Source organism: Cyanistes caeruleus, chromosome 8 (genome assembly GCF_971803275.1).
Source record: "Cyanistes caeruleus chromosome 8, bCyaCae1.hap1.1, whole genome shotgun sequence".
Lineage (NCBI taxonomy): Eukaryota > Metazoa > Chordata > Aves > Passeriformes > Paridae > Cyanistes > Cyanistes caeruleus.
The window spans coordinates 16405569-16419930 of NC_141708.1; the positions used below are offsets into that span (position 1 = coordinate 16405569).

General features: G+C 36.3%; 1 protein-coding gene across 4 annotated transcripts in view; it reads right to left on the minus strand.

Moving 5' to 3' along the window:
- The window catches only part of TBC1D12 (TBC1 domain family member 12), a 41567-nt gene that overhangs the window by 5837 nt on the left and 21368 nt on the right, over positions 1 to 14362 (minus strand). For 2 of the 4 annotated variants that reach the window (XM_086900682.1, XM_023929237.2), the window contains exons 3-9: positions 11625 to 11681; positions 6749 to 6864; positions 5051 to 5133; positions 3324 to 3441; positions 2878 to 2984; positions 2193 to 2273; positions 581 to 675 (exon numbers count right to left, since the gene is read on the minus strand). In XM_086900682.1, coding sequence (XP_086756808.1) covers positions 581 to 675; positions 2193 to 2273; positions 2878 to 2984; positions 3324 to 3441; positions 5051 to 5133; positions 6749 to 6864; positions 11625 to 11681 — 657 coding nt within the window. The remainder of the gene's footprint in view (positions 1 to 580; positions 676 to 2192; positions 2274 to 2877; positions 2985 to 3323; positions 3442 to 5050; positions 5134 to 6748; positions 6865 to 11624; positions 11682 to 14362) is intronic. The other 2 variants (XM_086900683.1, XM_086900681.1) reach the window with 1 other exon arrangement.

The window sequence follows — 14362 nt, forward strand, 5'->3', positions numbered from 1 at the left end:
GTGAGCCAGTGAATTGTTGCTGTATTCATATCCAGAATAATACCATTTCTTACTGCAAGCATTACAACAAATGTTTTTGAGATGTTAAAAGAAAAGTAACAATAATCCTATGAAATAATTAATCAGAAATCAGTACATAATAGAAAATAAGGATATCTGACACATATCCAAGGCTGGTCTTTCCTTTTCAGAGACAATGGCTATTTTAATTCTTAGTAGCACAAATTACAGTATCATAATATTTCATGTTATTTTATACACATGTATGTACATATCATAGCTATATAAAAATCATAAAGCCTGAAAAGGTGTACCAGGATGTATCAAGATTGCTGTAGCAGTGGGAACACTCTCATTTCTGCCTGTAGCTTCATAATCATTAATAGGAATCTCACACAATTTTTCAAGGAGAAAAAAAACCTCATAGTCCATCACTGAGTGTCTCTACTTTATTCTCATTTTAAAACATTTTAGAAGTCCAAACAACTTCCAAAAACTGTTCCATATTTGGCCAGTAATGTTTCTTGTTTAACTATTCAGAATTTTAAAGCTATTGTAACTAAAGTTAAAGGCATCTCACCTTCTGGAAAATATAGAGGGATGGAAATGTGCGTGATATATCCAACTTAATTAGCTCCAGACTGGCCTCACGATCAGCAACAGATGCACCTGCATCTGCAAGCAAAACCAACACTTATTAAAGCTGATAAATTCTATAAAATTCAGAACAAAACTTCTGTAGGCACATAAAGACAAGGACGGCAGGATTCACCCAAGAGCCTCCAGAAGAAATTCTGCTAGCCCTTGAACTATCTCTGTCCAATCTTCTCCACAGGGACATGATAAAAACACTAGTGAAAATGTAGGAAAGAAGACAGCACTTGGGGAAAAGTCTCTTTCAGAGGGCTTAAATTAGACAAGATTTCCAACTGGAAAGCAGAAGATGACAACTTGATAAACAGGCTAAACAGAACCTGCTCTGCTGAAGCTTTGAAAGCAGCATTTCATTCCAGTCTTCCTAAAACTATGATAGAAGGTCTTTCAGACTCTGCTACCAAAGATTAGTAATAAGCACTGTCAGCTTGCTGGCTTTTTAACATGAAAATTCTATCACTCTTCAGTTTTCCTTTATTACTACATTTCCCAGGACATCTGGCACAATTAAAACAGCTCCTTCTCCCTTCATTCCCCTCCAGAACTATTACCTCTCAAAAAAACAAATTACCTAAGCTTTCCTCCACAGACAGCCCACACCCCCACAACAAAAGAAAAAGCAAACCATCACTCCACAGACCAAGGGGCATTGCAAACATGTTTTCCTAGGATAAGCATATTTACAGTCATGTACACACAAAATTTTTTATAAATTGTTTGTCTCAAGACAACCTTCAGATGAGTCACAGGGCTATCCCTAAGGAAGAACCAAATAATTTGCAGTCAAAGTAAGCAAGTAAGTCAGGACTGGCTGTGGCAAGTGCAAACAACTAAAGTAATGGAAAAGACACCATCACAGGACAGCATTTTAAAAAATATCAATCAACAGCACAAAGAGTTCACCTTTATAACAAGGATACATCTAACATTAAAAAACATCACTGATACTATTTTTAACAGAACATCCACAGGAGACAGCAATATGCCAGTGAAAAAACTGCATTCTTCAAAAGAGTGCTAGCATCCCTGCTTAATAGATCTGGGAGGAAGGGCCACCTGGGCAGGCAAGGAAATACAAGTGGGATCTGAAATGTATCATGCTTCATATTTTTCACCTCTCAGTTTCAGAACTAAAAAACAGAGGATATTCTTTTTTCTTTCCCAAAATCATGGAAGGGACACCAACTAAGGAGAAGCCATCTAAGAAGAGCTAAGCAAGCGCATGTACTGTAATTTCATTTCCTATTTCTTCTCTTTGTATTTCATCTAATATTTTCACGAGAGCCAAGTCTTCATATTTTAGAGGAAACATTCATTTGAAAGTAGCACATGCAATATTTTAATCTGTCTTTTATTGATACAGTAAGTACTGCCAAGCCCCTCGCTCACTGACTTGTTATAAGACAGCAAACATTTAAGTAGGGAATGACTTTCAGAACTTTTAACAAGTATTCTTAATGCTAAAATTGCAGAGGAACTTGTGGGACTTCCTGGGTTTGTAAAAGTGAATAGGAAGTTGTTGAACATTCAGATCTCACCTTCTATGTCATTTTCAGAACTTGTCTCACTGAAGCTTTTCCATCGTTCCTTAGCTCTCGACAAGAAGATTTCATAAAGTTCTGCAAGAAAGCAAAACAAAACCAATAACCAAAAAGGAAGGAGTAAGAAAAGCACCCATCCAAGACAAAAGCATGCTAAGCATTCTTGACTTTGGTTACTTGGTTTCATCACTGGGGGCAGTGATGTTAGATGGTTACCATTATACAAAGTTTATTGCGTGCACTGTATTGTGCTTTCCGCTGCAGTGAACATGCAAATTATGACAAGGAAATCATGTCTTACATAATTCAGATTTGTATTTTTGTGAATAGAATGCTTACAATTCATCAACCATTAGTTATAAAATAAAGCAATTCCCTTTTTCACCCCCTTAAGAAAGCAAAGCTACAAATTCTCAATTTTAAACAATTATTTTCTGGGGGACAGCACTACCTTTATTCTTAAAATACTAAATGTTTTTGTAAGCAGGTTTTGAACCTTGTTTCCATAATTTATGAGGCTACAATGTCTAATTGTAAAACACAATTGCTCCTAACCTTACAAAATACATTTCCTTAGAAAGAAATGTACCCTGATTTATATTTTTTTTAACAAAAAGTTACATTCTTCATTGAAAATAACCAACTTAATTTAGCATTAACATGTGATCTGTTAGGAACATACCAGGAGTGATGTTTAATTCATTTCCCACAGCTAGACTCCAAACCTTCCCACGTACACTTGGGGGCAATCCCTGCCACCACAGCTCTCGAACTCTTCGGGTAGCACGCCTAATATATAGAAGTAAGGAGAAGGAAAAAAAAAAGGGGCACATATTGCACATCTTGTTTTCTAAAATCACTAGGCAATTTACAAGCAAAATAACATACTGTTTACCAAATCAATATTCAAAGATCTCTGTTGATGCTAAAGTCCCATTAAAAACCCCAAAACATTCAGCTCCCAGAAAGCACATTTCATGTTGCTCTGTAATGACCTCACACTATATCATGGCAACAAAAACTGACTTCTTGACAACACAGAAAAGGAAAATAAGGTATGTGGGTCCTCAGTTTCCAGAGGAGAAACAAGCCACGCTTGCCTCATTTACACAGTAGAACTTTACTTACATGCCTTCCCAGTTAGGTAGTATTTCATTGACCCAAATCACCATAGCACTAGCGATATTCTCTTCTTGCTTGAAACGCTCTCTCATTATTTTTTTCCTTTTATGTGCTTCTTTAATTTCTGTTAGGCATAACATGTTAATAATTCTGTATTAGTGTATAAAAATTATTAGGTAAATTATTCAGCTACTACCCAAGTATTTAGATGTCTAAAAGATCGAGGATAAATTACAGTTGCATGTACTATTTCTGTTGATTGTAGGTGTATTTCTCTGGACATTTTTTAATTTAAGCTAAGTTGTTCAAATACAGTCATTTAGACAAGCAAAAATCAGGCTAGAAAACTCAGAAAATTCTCTTCTGCAGTACACAGTATAACGAATAAGTGAGCACATCATCAGCGCTGTTTTTCCTCTCACGATTTTCATACCATATTCTATCTGAGCCTTATTTTTTCATTAGATTAATCAGCAAGATTTATGGATGATTTTATTATTTAAAAGTGCAATTCTACATCCATTTTAAAAGTATTCAAATTTTACTGAAGCTTCCACCTAAAAGGATTCTGTATTTTCTTTTCTGGAAACAGGACCTAAAGACCTAAGACAAAGTCACAATGCTGAACAAGAGAACAATGTCCTGCCTTCTGTGAAAAAAAAAGATCATTTGTAGATTCCTCTTAGTAAAAAGACTAAAAGAAGGACAGAGCAGTGCTCTCCCGACATCACTCAGAACCAGTGTGAAATTGCAAGACATTTTCTATTTAAGCATGCACTGGACACATCAAGAGAATAAACATGCCCTCCCTGATAAACAGAAATGGCTGACCAGCTTCATCAAGTTTTTACTGAAGCTTTGGGGGTGTAGCAACAGTTAATAAACCAGGGCACACACATGAAAACACCACACACGGCTGAATTTCCAAAGATGCTGGTACTAAAAATAACACAGACCACAGATCACAACTTACAAGACATACACCACAAGAGCAGAGTGAAATGCATTGTCAAATGTCTTGGATTTCTTACTGCATCTCTCAAAGTAAGCTGCCACAGATCCATAGAGGATCAGTCAGTTCAGAAGCTTGTATCTCTGACAACAGCCCAAGTAAAACATGCAGCACAGATTCTTAAAATAGCCTATTCCCTGAATACTAGGCACAAGACTACAAAAGTCCTTTCAACAACTATTCATAGATTGACACATGACCAGATGCTACAGATCTGTTTTTTTAAAATAATTATGTCTAATGGGAGTAAGAAGGTTCACACAGGTAACAGCTGACTGGAAAATAACCCCAAAGTTTTCATCTCTCTTCGCACTGAAATTGATCTGAAATTCTTAAGAAATCAGATCTTTAAACAGTCAGCTTTATTATACTTCAGCTCTTAGTGGCAACTGCAGAAACACAGCTTGAAAAAAGAGTCCAAGTACCCAGAAATCTTCTAGGTGACCACAATACACAAGTATCTTTAAAAAATTAAGTTTTTCCTTAAAAAGTAAATTGCAAAAATAAGGAAAGGTTAAGTTGCATTCTGACTAGCTACATTCACTGTAGCAGAATAACAATTTGACAACGGAGTTCTGTTTTAAACTGCGTTCCCCTATGCACCAGAGAATAACCCAGATATTAAACAAGAAGTTCTTTAATGTGGCCTATAAACCAGGGTTTAATTTATTTTTGCAGCATAGTTGAGAGGAATTAAAGTTATTGTTGGCAGTAGACATACCTCGTTTTTTTGCTTCTGCCACCATCTCGTCATATTCTTGTCGATGACGTAAAGCCTCCTCCACCGATTTGGCAGGAAGATTTCTGAAAACAAGTTGTTCCTGAATTCAATACACACAAATGACATTCTGGACCATTTCAGAACAGGATTAAATTTGGTTTCTCCCTTAGGTAATCTTTAGGGTTACCATACTGCCAGTGCTCCAGTAACAACAGTAGAGAACTACTATATGTTTGCTGCTCCTGTTTTTAAGTTCTCCTAGAGCTTCCCCCAAAGTAAGTTTATTAAATTTTTTTAACACCTGAAATGATGCTCAAGTGAGTGACAAAAGGGAAATGTTGATATACTATCTAGTTAGTTAATGCATTGCATTTCTGCCCATGAGTATTTTAATCATATGTTCATATGAAATCTATGGTGATGTGTTTTCAATAAAAGGTAAAAATTCATTGTAGTTAGCCCTTTAAAACTCTCACCAAAGAAGGTAAGTTTCCCAAAGGAAGAAAGGATAGATGGCCACTGATGTCAGAGCTAAGCCTAAGGAAACTTGGTGCAGCCTAAAAGTTCACCAGATAAAAATGTGTTTGTTTTTTGGCTGCATAATGATCCCCTAATTGCCAAACATACCTCCTCTTGACCAAGGAGACTCACTTCAAAGCAAATTAAAACACAATGCTTCATCTCAACTTCTTACCTAATCGCTAGTCTATTTTGGTCCAAAATAAAAACAGTTTTATCATTTTAATATAAAAAAAAAAAATTCCTGTCTCCTCTCATACAAGCAGACAAATCGCTTATTAATATTTTCAATGAAAGTGAGAGCAGAATATACTTTCAAAGTTTAGACTGTGGGAACACACTTGGGATGGCACTCCAATTTGAAATGTCATTTGCAAAAGCATATTTATCCTAGCTTGTGAATTGTAATACTATTATAGCAAAGAAACATCAGCAATCCAGTTATTACACACCTTACCCTGTACCATACAGTAAAAGAAATAATGTATTCATGAAAACAAATACCTATAGTAATCCATAATTCCATTCAGGATATTTCTGTCTTGGCACAGAATGAGCTTATATACTCCTAGAGAGACTATCCAAACAAACACTAATACGTTCTATTTTCCATTTCCTAATTGGAAGTAATTAGAGAAAAGATGTAACGGTGCTATCACAAGCTTCATCATGGTGCAATTTTAAATCATTGCTCCATTTGTTTTCCTCAAGCTCATGTTACTAGTCAGCAGGTCTTTTCTCTTTCCTTCAAGTTGCTGTGGGTTATTTTACATCTTCATCTGCTGTTTCCTTGCCTTCAGCTGCACTTTGAGATATTACCTATCTAATATGTTTTTAAGTTTCCAAAATAGGGGAAAGCAGGAAAAGGAAGAAGGAACTGTACACTGAGAAAGCAGTGAAGAAATCAATCAAGAAAATTCCTGAAGACTTTGAGGATGCCCAGAGCATAGTCACAGACAGCTGTGAGATACAGCAGATTACAGACTGGTGACTCCATTACAGTGAGAAAGATTTCCTCATATAGACTGTGATACACTTAAAAGCTCTTCTGGAAGTATTTGTAAGGCTATTATGTGGGACAGAATAATCCAATTCGTTCATATAAGACTGGTGAACTTCAGCTCTTCAGAAATGTATCTAAAATTCAGTCCTTCAGTTGCACAGCAGAATCATACTTACGCTGGTCGATCCTCCAGAATCAAAGCAGTAGTTGAAAGTGGTTCAAACTCAATATTTTTACGTCTTGCTGATGGGGGTGGAGGTTTATACATTCTTCCTGTCCGTGCTTCATATTCCTAAACAACATTTTTGATAAAAATTAAACTTCCACTTTCAGCCTCACTCCAAATTAGAAAGCATTATATTACTTAATGCATAAATAATTTCATGTTTTAACATTACTTAATAAGACAGCAGGCACCTAACACTACAAGTTGAAATTGCTGATAGCAACAGTGCAGCTTTCCAGGATAGCTAAGTATATGATTTATTCTAGTTCAATATTTTAACTGAACATCTCAGAATCAGGTATTAAAGAAATCTACCTAATCTACCCAGCCTAGCTAGTGCACAAGTATATTTAAATAATATGTGAAGCTGACAATAAAAAACCCATAACTAACAAAGACCACTAATCAAGAACAGGTGTCTCTTTCCATTTCTTCCTCTTGATTCCAGCCCCCCTTATGATCCAGTACACCTCACATTCCTGAGGCCTTTAACACCACCATCACATCCACATTAACCAGAACCACCTACACTACACTGAGTGGCAGTACACCAGTATTTATCATTACAAGCCTGTTTCATATAATTTCCTTCCTCCAAGGTTAAAACATGCAATCTACTTAGAAATATTTAACTGCCTTTAATACACACAAGATTCTGAAAAAGAAAGAATTCTAATCTTTTTAGCACAGTAGCAACTCAATAAAACAGAAATATGACACAATCCTTAGGAAGAAACTAAAACCTCAAATCTCACGTCCCCTTCTTCTTTGCCACTGTAAATAAACATTTATTGCCAAGTTAATGGAATACTATGCATGAACACCACTCAGCACATTGAAACAAGTATCTTGAACAACAGGACACAGGATTGGTAGAATTTTGTTGTAATTTACACAAACACAAGAAAAAACAAAAAAATCAATGCTCACCATATGAATGAATACATATATTCTCAAGCCTAAAATTATTTCATTCCACTTAAAAACAGAAACAACATCACTACTCCTGTCATGCTATACACCTCAAGACATTCCAGTACATTTGTAAATTCGGAATGCATCCTGTGATAACAGAGATCAACATCCAAGCTGCAGTACAATAGCAATGCCATCCCTCCTATTCTTGGCAGAAGTCCTGATTTACTTCCATATTCTCCCTTGTAACAAAAGTCACCAAATCAAGTTCATTTATTGGTCAGAGATGAGGAAGCTCAAACACCAGCAACCTTTTCAACATCTCTACATATCTAACTTGTATGCAAGTTAAAAAAAATAGGAAAAAAAAGATAAAAAAGCACTGCAAGATGTACATCCAAAATGAAGCTGCTCTTACCTTTTTTAATACAAGCAATACATGTGAACAATGCTAGTGCTCCCGGCTATCACCTGTGCTAAGAACTGATACACTATTTCCAAGGCAACAGAGAAAGAAAAAACAAAAATTAAAAATTCTTCAACAGAGATTTTCACAAAAGGCAGACCTCATCATCCACCCGTGCTTCTGAAAGTAAGTATACATCATGAACAGTTGGGTTTTGTAAAGAGAGATCACATGGGCAAAGAATGAAAACTATAATTGTTACCAGAACGAGTCAAAACAGACACCAAAATAGCCTCAGGCTCAAACTGTCATGGCTGGACATTCCCCAAATTGATATACATTCCAAACTATCAGAACCTTTCAAAGGAAGAGGCTTTTTCCTCAAGAAGCCTGTGCTCTAGAAAACCTATCTGAAGATTAGATCCCACAACCATCAGATATGTAGAAAACTTGTGCAAATAAAGTATCCATTTTTTTCTGGAATACTTTGTAAGACTAGATGTAAAGACTCCAATATCCTTAACTGTGCATTTGATGAAGAATCTAAAAAGATTGAGCTGACAAAAAATTTCACTTTGAAAGATGTGAGCTAATATTCTCCCATAACAAGGTAAAAATACAATTTATAAATCAAATTTTTTGTCAGATGCTTAACATGCAGGGCATGTGCCAGAAGACAGAATAGTTGACAGCTAAATGTAAAACCTGTATATGTAAAAAAAAAATATTTTGGAGGTGTCACATGTATGATTTCACAAGCTTAGAGAAGGTTATTTTAAAAAATCTTTATTGCAACATATCGGGCATTTATTGAAAATTCCAGAATACTTCATAATTCCAAAATAAAGAAAAACAAAACTCAGCTTTTATAAAAAGTAAAACCAGTTATCTTCTTACTAAGTCTGGAACTGCATCCTGTTATCCACTGCCAATAATTAACCCAGTTAGAAGCTAAAAGCACGTTTTTCCTGAAAAACACTGACAATATACTTAAGAGTGCTTCGATATGTGGAGGGACTTGCATTTCTGGTATTTATTCCTGCAGAGACACAGATAAGCCTATTAGCCTACAGACAGGTAACTGAGGCTGGGAAAACATCTTTAGCTTATAAACTGCATTTGTTTAAGAAGATAGAGATATCTCAAATACTATCTTCTTATAACAACAAAAAACCCCACCCAAAAACCAGAAACCCAAACCCAAAAAACCCCACCCCCTACCACCCCAGCAAAGAACACCAAAAAAATGCCCTGGTGTTCTAAATAATAATGGAAAAAAAGTGAATAAACCCACAGAGGTCTTTATTGCTTGCACCTTTTTGTTATCTGTTATCTATCACGGAAAGCTTGCAAGCCTGAAGTTTCCTTCATCCTCCTGCTGTAGTACCATAAAGAACAGTCAGACCTTGAGAGTTAAACCACTGAGAGTAATTTTTGACACTTCTAAACAGTACTGGATTGCTCTGTGTAACATACAACTGCTCACAGCTTCTTCTTTCAGTACTTAAGCCAACAACCTTACAGAAAGAAAAAACAGCTGCATTGCAGCATTCCAAAAGCATTAGTAGACCTGAAGTAGGGTATGCTTGTGGGGATAAAGTATTTAGCTAAGTGTGAACAGAGATTCAGTATTAGAAGACAAATTTGCACCTACACAGCCCAAACTATACAGCTGTAAAGGAATAAACACCAACCATAAAATTCAACATGAATCTGGAAATAAGTTTGATCTACTTATGATCCAACAACAAAAGGTGAACTCCTGGGAATGAGTGATAAATGCCTTTGGTTACAAGGACTATGGAAGTTCTCACAGTACCAATTATACAGACAAAACACCACACATCCAATTATGTTGTAGGTATGCTGGGGGAGAAAGGCATCCGATGTGTAGAGAATTTATGCAACTGAATAAACTTCCCCTATCTTAAGGACTGCCTCTATTTTAAGCAGATGTCAAGGCATACTAATAGTCCAATTAAACATCCTGTGTATGACAGTTTCTTCTAACAAGCTTTCTCCTCTCTAAAGCTAAGTCTGACACTAAAACAGATTTTATTCAATTAACTGACTTTGCTGAGGAAACAGAATAGGGATTGTCGCATATTGTGCAAATGGTTTTAGACCTCTCTCCCTTCTACATACACGTGACTGGAGCAGATGGGTCTATGAAACATCTATATGATTATCTTCATGATGTTGTTCAGCTAACTAGATATATCATCAGAAAAATTATATGCTTTTATTTGAATCAGAGCTGGTCATCCAAGAATAGAAGCATTAATAGAATCACCTAGGAGTGCATCCATGTAAGAAGAATTTTTGCTAATGAATAATCCTACATCAGCATGCATGTTGCCTCCAGGTTAAATGTTAAAATTGCTGAGCTAGCACTGGCTACAAGGTGATTATAAACAAAGAAGTGTTTATAGCAAGAGTAGATGTCATTGAAAAATTCTGAGTCATAAACTAGACATTTTCCCAGAAATAAGGATTCCAGATGCTGTCAGGACAGGCAGAACAGTACATTCTTGCCTAATTTGCAGGTGAAATAGAAAGAACAGATGTATTGATGGAGAAGAAATACTAATCTTCACAGAGTACAAAAGGACAACCGAACAGACACTCAAGAGTTTCTAGGTCAATCTTCCAAAGTTAACGCCATCCACCTCCAATTCTTTGTTTGCTGTATTTTTTGCTCAATTGGATATTTAATAAGGTGCTTCAAGTTTCATCTTCTTTTGTTTACAAGAAGTGACTGGCCCAGGGCCCAATGAAGACATGACAAGAGTGGCCAGGCCATGTAATGTGAACCACAGGCATCAGAATCAACCAGCAGTTTACATGACTGCTCTGTTCCACAGTTCCACAGAACTAAAATGCCAATGTGTATTATTCATGTTTAACACTGAGTGCAGAAGTACATAAAAAGTTTACAAAGTAACGGGCTTGCACAATTTCAGAAGGAAGCTAGTCACAGCAAACGGATCATGTAAAATGTAACAAAAGTTTCAATAGCTACACTTTTCTAGGTTTCCAATTTCACACTGGAAATAATGATTAAAATCATCCCGAGTTCTGAAGTGCCACTGTTAATAGCATGTGTGGCTCAGTGACAAAGACGATTCTAGTATATCAATTTTCAAATTTAATAAGGTGTTCAAAAATATTACAAATTAAGCCTTTCAATGATGTTTACCATTAAGCAATGAGGCACAGCAAACACAGAAATTAAATTATTGTCAAGCTCTATGATTACCTATTTCTTGCTATTCAAGAACATGCAATATAAACAACAAACAATAATACTCTATCATTTCAAGTTGTTAGTGAGATTCACGTGTGAAACTTATTTTACTAATGGCTTTTGATGAGTTGATGGTTAGTGCCATAAAATATTCATGCTACTGTGAAAATGTGATGCTTGTACTATTTTAATGAGTGCTACACAGTCCCATGCATGGCATCAAATACAACTAAAAAAAGTATATATTAAATTTCATACCCCTGCGTTTAATAGACTGAGAGCAGATATTGACGCAAGACTGCCAGAACTGTCATCCTAATAAGAAAAACAGAAGCAGAACCTTAGTGAATAAATGAAGGAAAAATATCATTACAAAATAGCAACATTCAAGCCAAAATTTAAATACACATATAGAGTATTTATCTTGTATGTTTAATAAAACATGGGTGTGTCTGTTCTTCCTCCTTTTCCAGCCCTTCAATAGATACACATACAAAGACTTCCCACTTGTGCAAGATCTGTACAGACATTGACTGGATTGTTGTTCTGGTTTAATTGATGTTTTATATTTTCAGCAATCAGATCTTTTGTCCAAAGGGAGTTTTTTTCCATGGTGCTTCTCAGGTGCACGACAAAGGTGGTCCCTGATACACCCCATGTCTCCCTAGTACACACCACTCACAGACATTAGACTGACTTAACCACAGCCTTGGAAGGTACATGCTGTTAGAAAGGAAAAACAAAACACAGTCCCCTGCCATGTTATCATTAGTATTTCTTAACTGAAAGCTCAAAATTGGGCTATACCTCAGCCTTGCTGGTGAGAACAGAGATGTATTTGTAATGCCTTAAGCAATAGCCACCTCCATTATAAACAGGATTCTAAGCACCACTCAAGCAGCAAGGCAACCAGGTATAAATGCAAGCCCAGCTACAGGAGACCCTGTACAACCACAGCTCTGCACATTTCCAACCAAAAGTCAAAGTTGGTTTTATCATGGAAAGATAAGCCAAGCTAAAAGATGGAGTATAGGAGAAGTGACAAACAAAGCCCACTGCTTTGGCTTATTTTTATTCAAGGCTTTTAAGCCTTGAATTATAGTGCCTGGAAGAAGGAAAAAAGGGTTTTTATCATGAATTCAACACAACATATCTGCAGTGCTCAGAGTAATAGAAACCATTTTAAAGGCTTTCTTCTCCCTTGCCATACTATTTTTCCTTTTCAGTACTGAAGGACCATGCCATCAATGGAAGGATAAGATTCATATTAAAACAAACCAACAAAAAAGCCCCACAATTTCACGCTTTAAATAAATGCCCATGATAGACAGCAGATTGACCACCTGAACCTATTCTTTTGGAATTCAATACAGCCTGTCAAGATGATGATTTTGCTTTCTCGGCACCTCAAGCTCAGAAGCATGTCTGCTTAATCTGCAAATGCTTGTTCTCTGAGAGAAGAAAAATCCTATGTATCCTGCTTCACTAAAGAAATTCAAAGGCCCAATAGAAGGAGAGGGATCCCACAAAGAGAGAATCCAGAAGACTAAAAAATAAAATATTATGTCCCACCAAGTCTAAGTAAATTAAGTACTACAATTTTTATTACCTCAATTTATATTATTTGTTTCCTCCAAATCCAGCAACTTTCAGGAACAGAAATGAAAATTCATACCTATGTATGCCCACACTTTCTTTTTCAAGCCTTAGGAAAAAATCAGTTGCTTAAATACTCTCTGTAGTTGTCCTTTAAGACTTTGTTTTTTAAAAAAAAAACAGCAATCAGAAGAATTCACATCAGCAGATTCAATACTTCCACGTTATTTTCAAAACACTGATCCCATCTCCCCTGTAAGGAGCTCCCCTGAAGATGCATTTGTGCCGCCAGCATAGCACTGACATCATAAGAGGTTCTCCTTAACAAGTTTCCCTTGTCAAAGGAACTTAGGACATCCTAGCAGTAGGAACTGAACTGTATTTTAGGGCCTTTATGCAAAACAAAAGAAAGCATGTGTGACTGAAGTCCTACCAGTTCCACTACCATTTTACTGACAAGATAATCACTGAAGAAATCTAAAACACTGGTGAATGTCTATGGTTTTCCTCTAGAATAGATATTTAGACTACACAGATGATATTTAAATATAGATCATATATCTACATTTAGATATGTAAGACTACACATAGGATAATTGAATGACGTGGGACATTTCTTGAGAATCTGAACTGCTACAGCATCTACAATGAAAACCATCCCAGACTTCTCACTGCTTCTGGTAGGGAAAAGTGTAATTCAGGTGTTACAGGTTCCTTTCAGGGCCAAACAGCCTCATTTATTATTTGTCTTGTTTCAAGGCAGTTAGTTACCAACGTATTCCTGCCCTGTATCTGGCAAACAGGCAGAAGTCTTGCCTTTCTTTTTTCTCCAGTAGTAGTGCAAGGTGAGCCAACATAACGCAAGATAATCACATGACCTCTCTACTTAAGAACCACTCCTGTAAAAAAGCATTCAACATCTTCTCTGAGATAGTCAGTCCTTGGGTTTGTTTACAAACACATATACACATTTTATAAGCATTAAGACCTTTGCACACCTTTAAACTCTAACAACCAAGACTGGTGGGAAGAGCTAATACTGCAAGCCAAAAGGTTTGAGTCATATGAAAACTGATTCAAAACACATCTGTTCCTCTGAAGAGAAGCCTCTGAAAACCCTTGTCCCTGGGAGACCATGGGAATTCTGCCGAATCAATGACTCCAATTTCTCCATTAGATCTCAGACTGGGGATAACAACATTGGAAAAATATTCAAGTGAAGACACCTAAGGTTTTTTTAGCCCCCAAGCAGTTCTTTTTTGTAAAGATTTCAAAGCCACCCCAGCATATTTTCAGAGGTTACATGTACAACAGTGACTCAGTCAAAGCTAGTATTTAATGGACTGTCTAAGATTAAAACTTTCCATTTTGTACACAAGGTGACAGCTATTGGAAAAGAT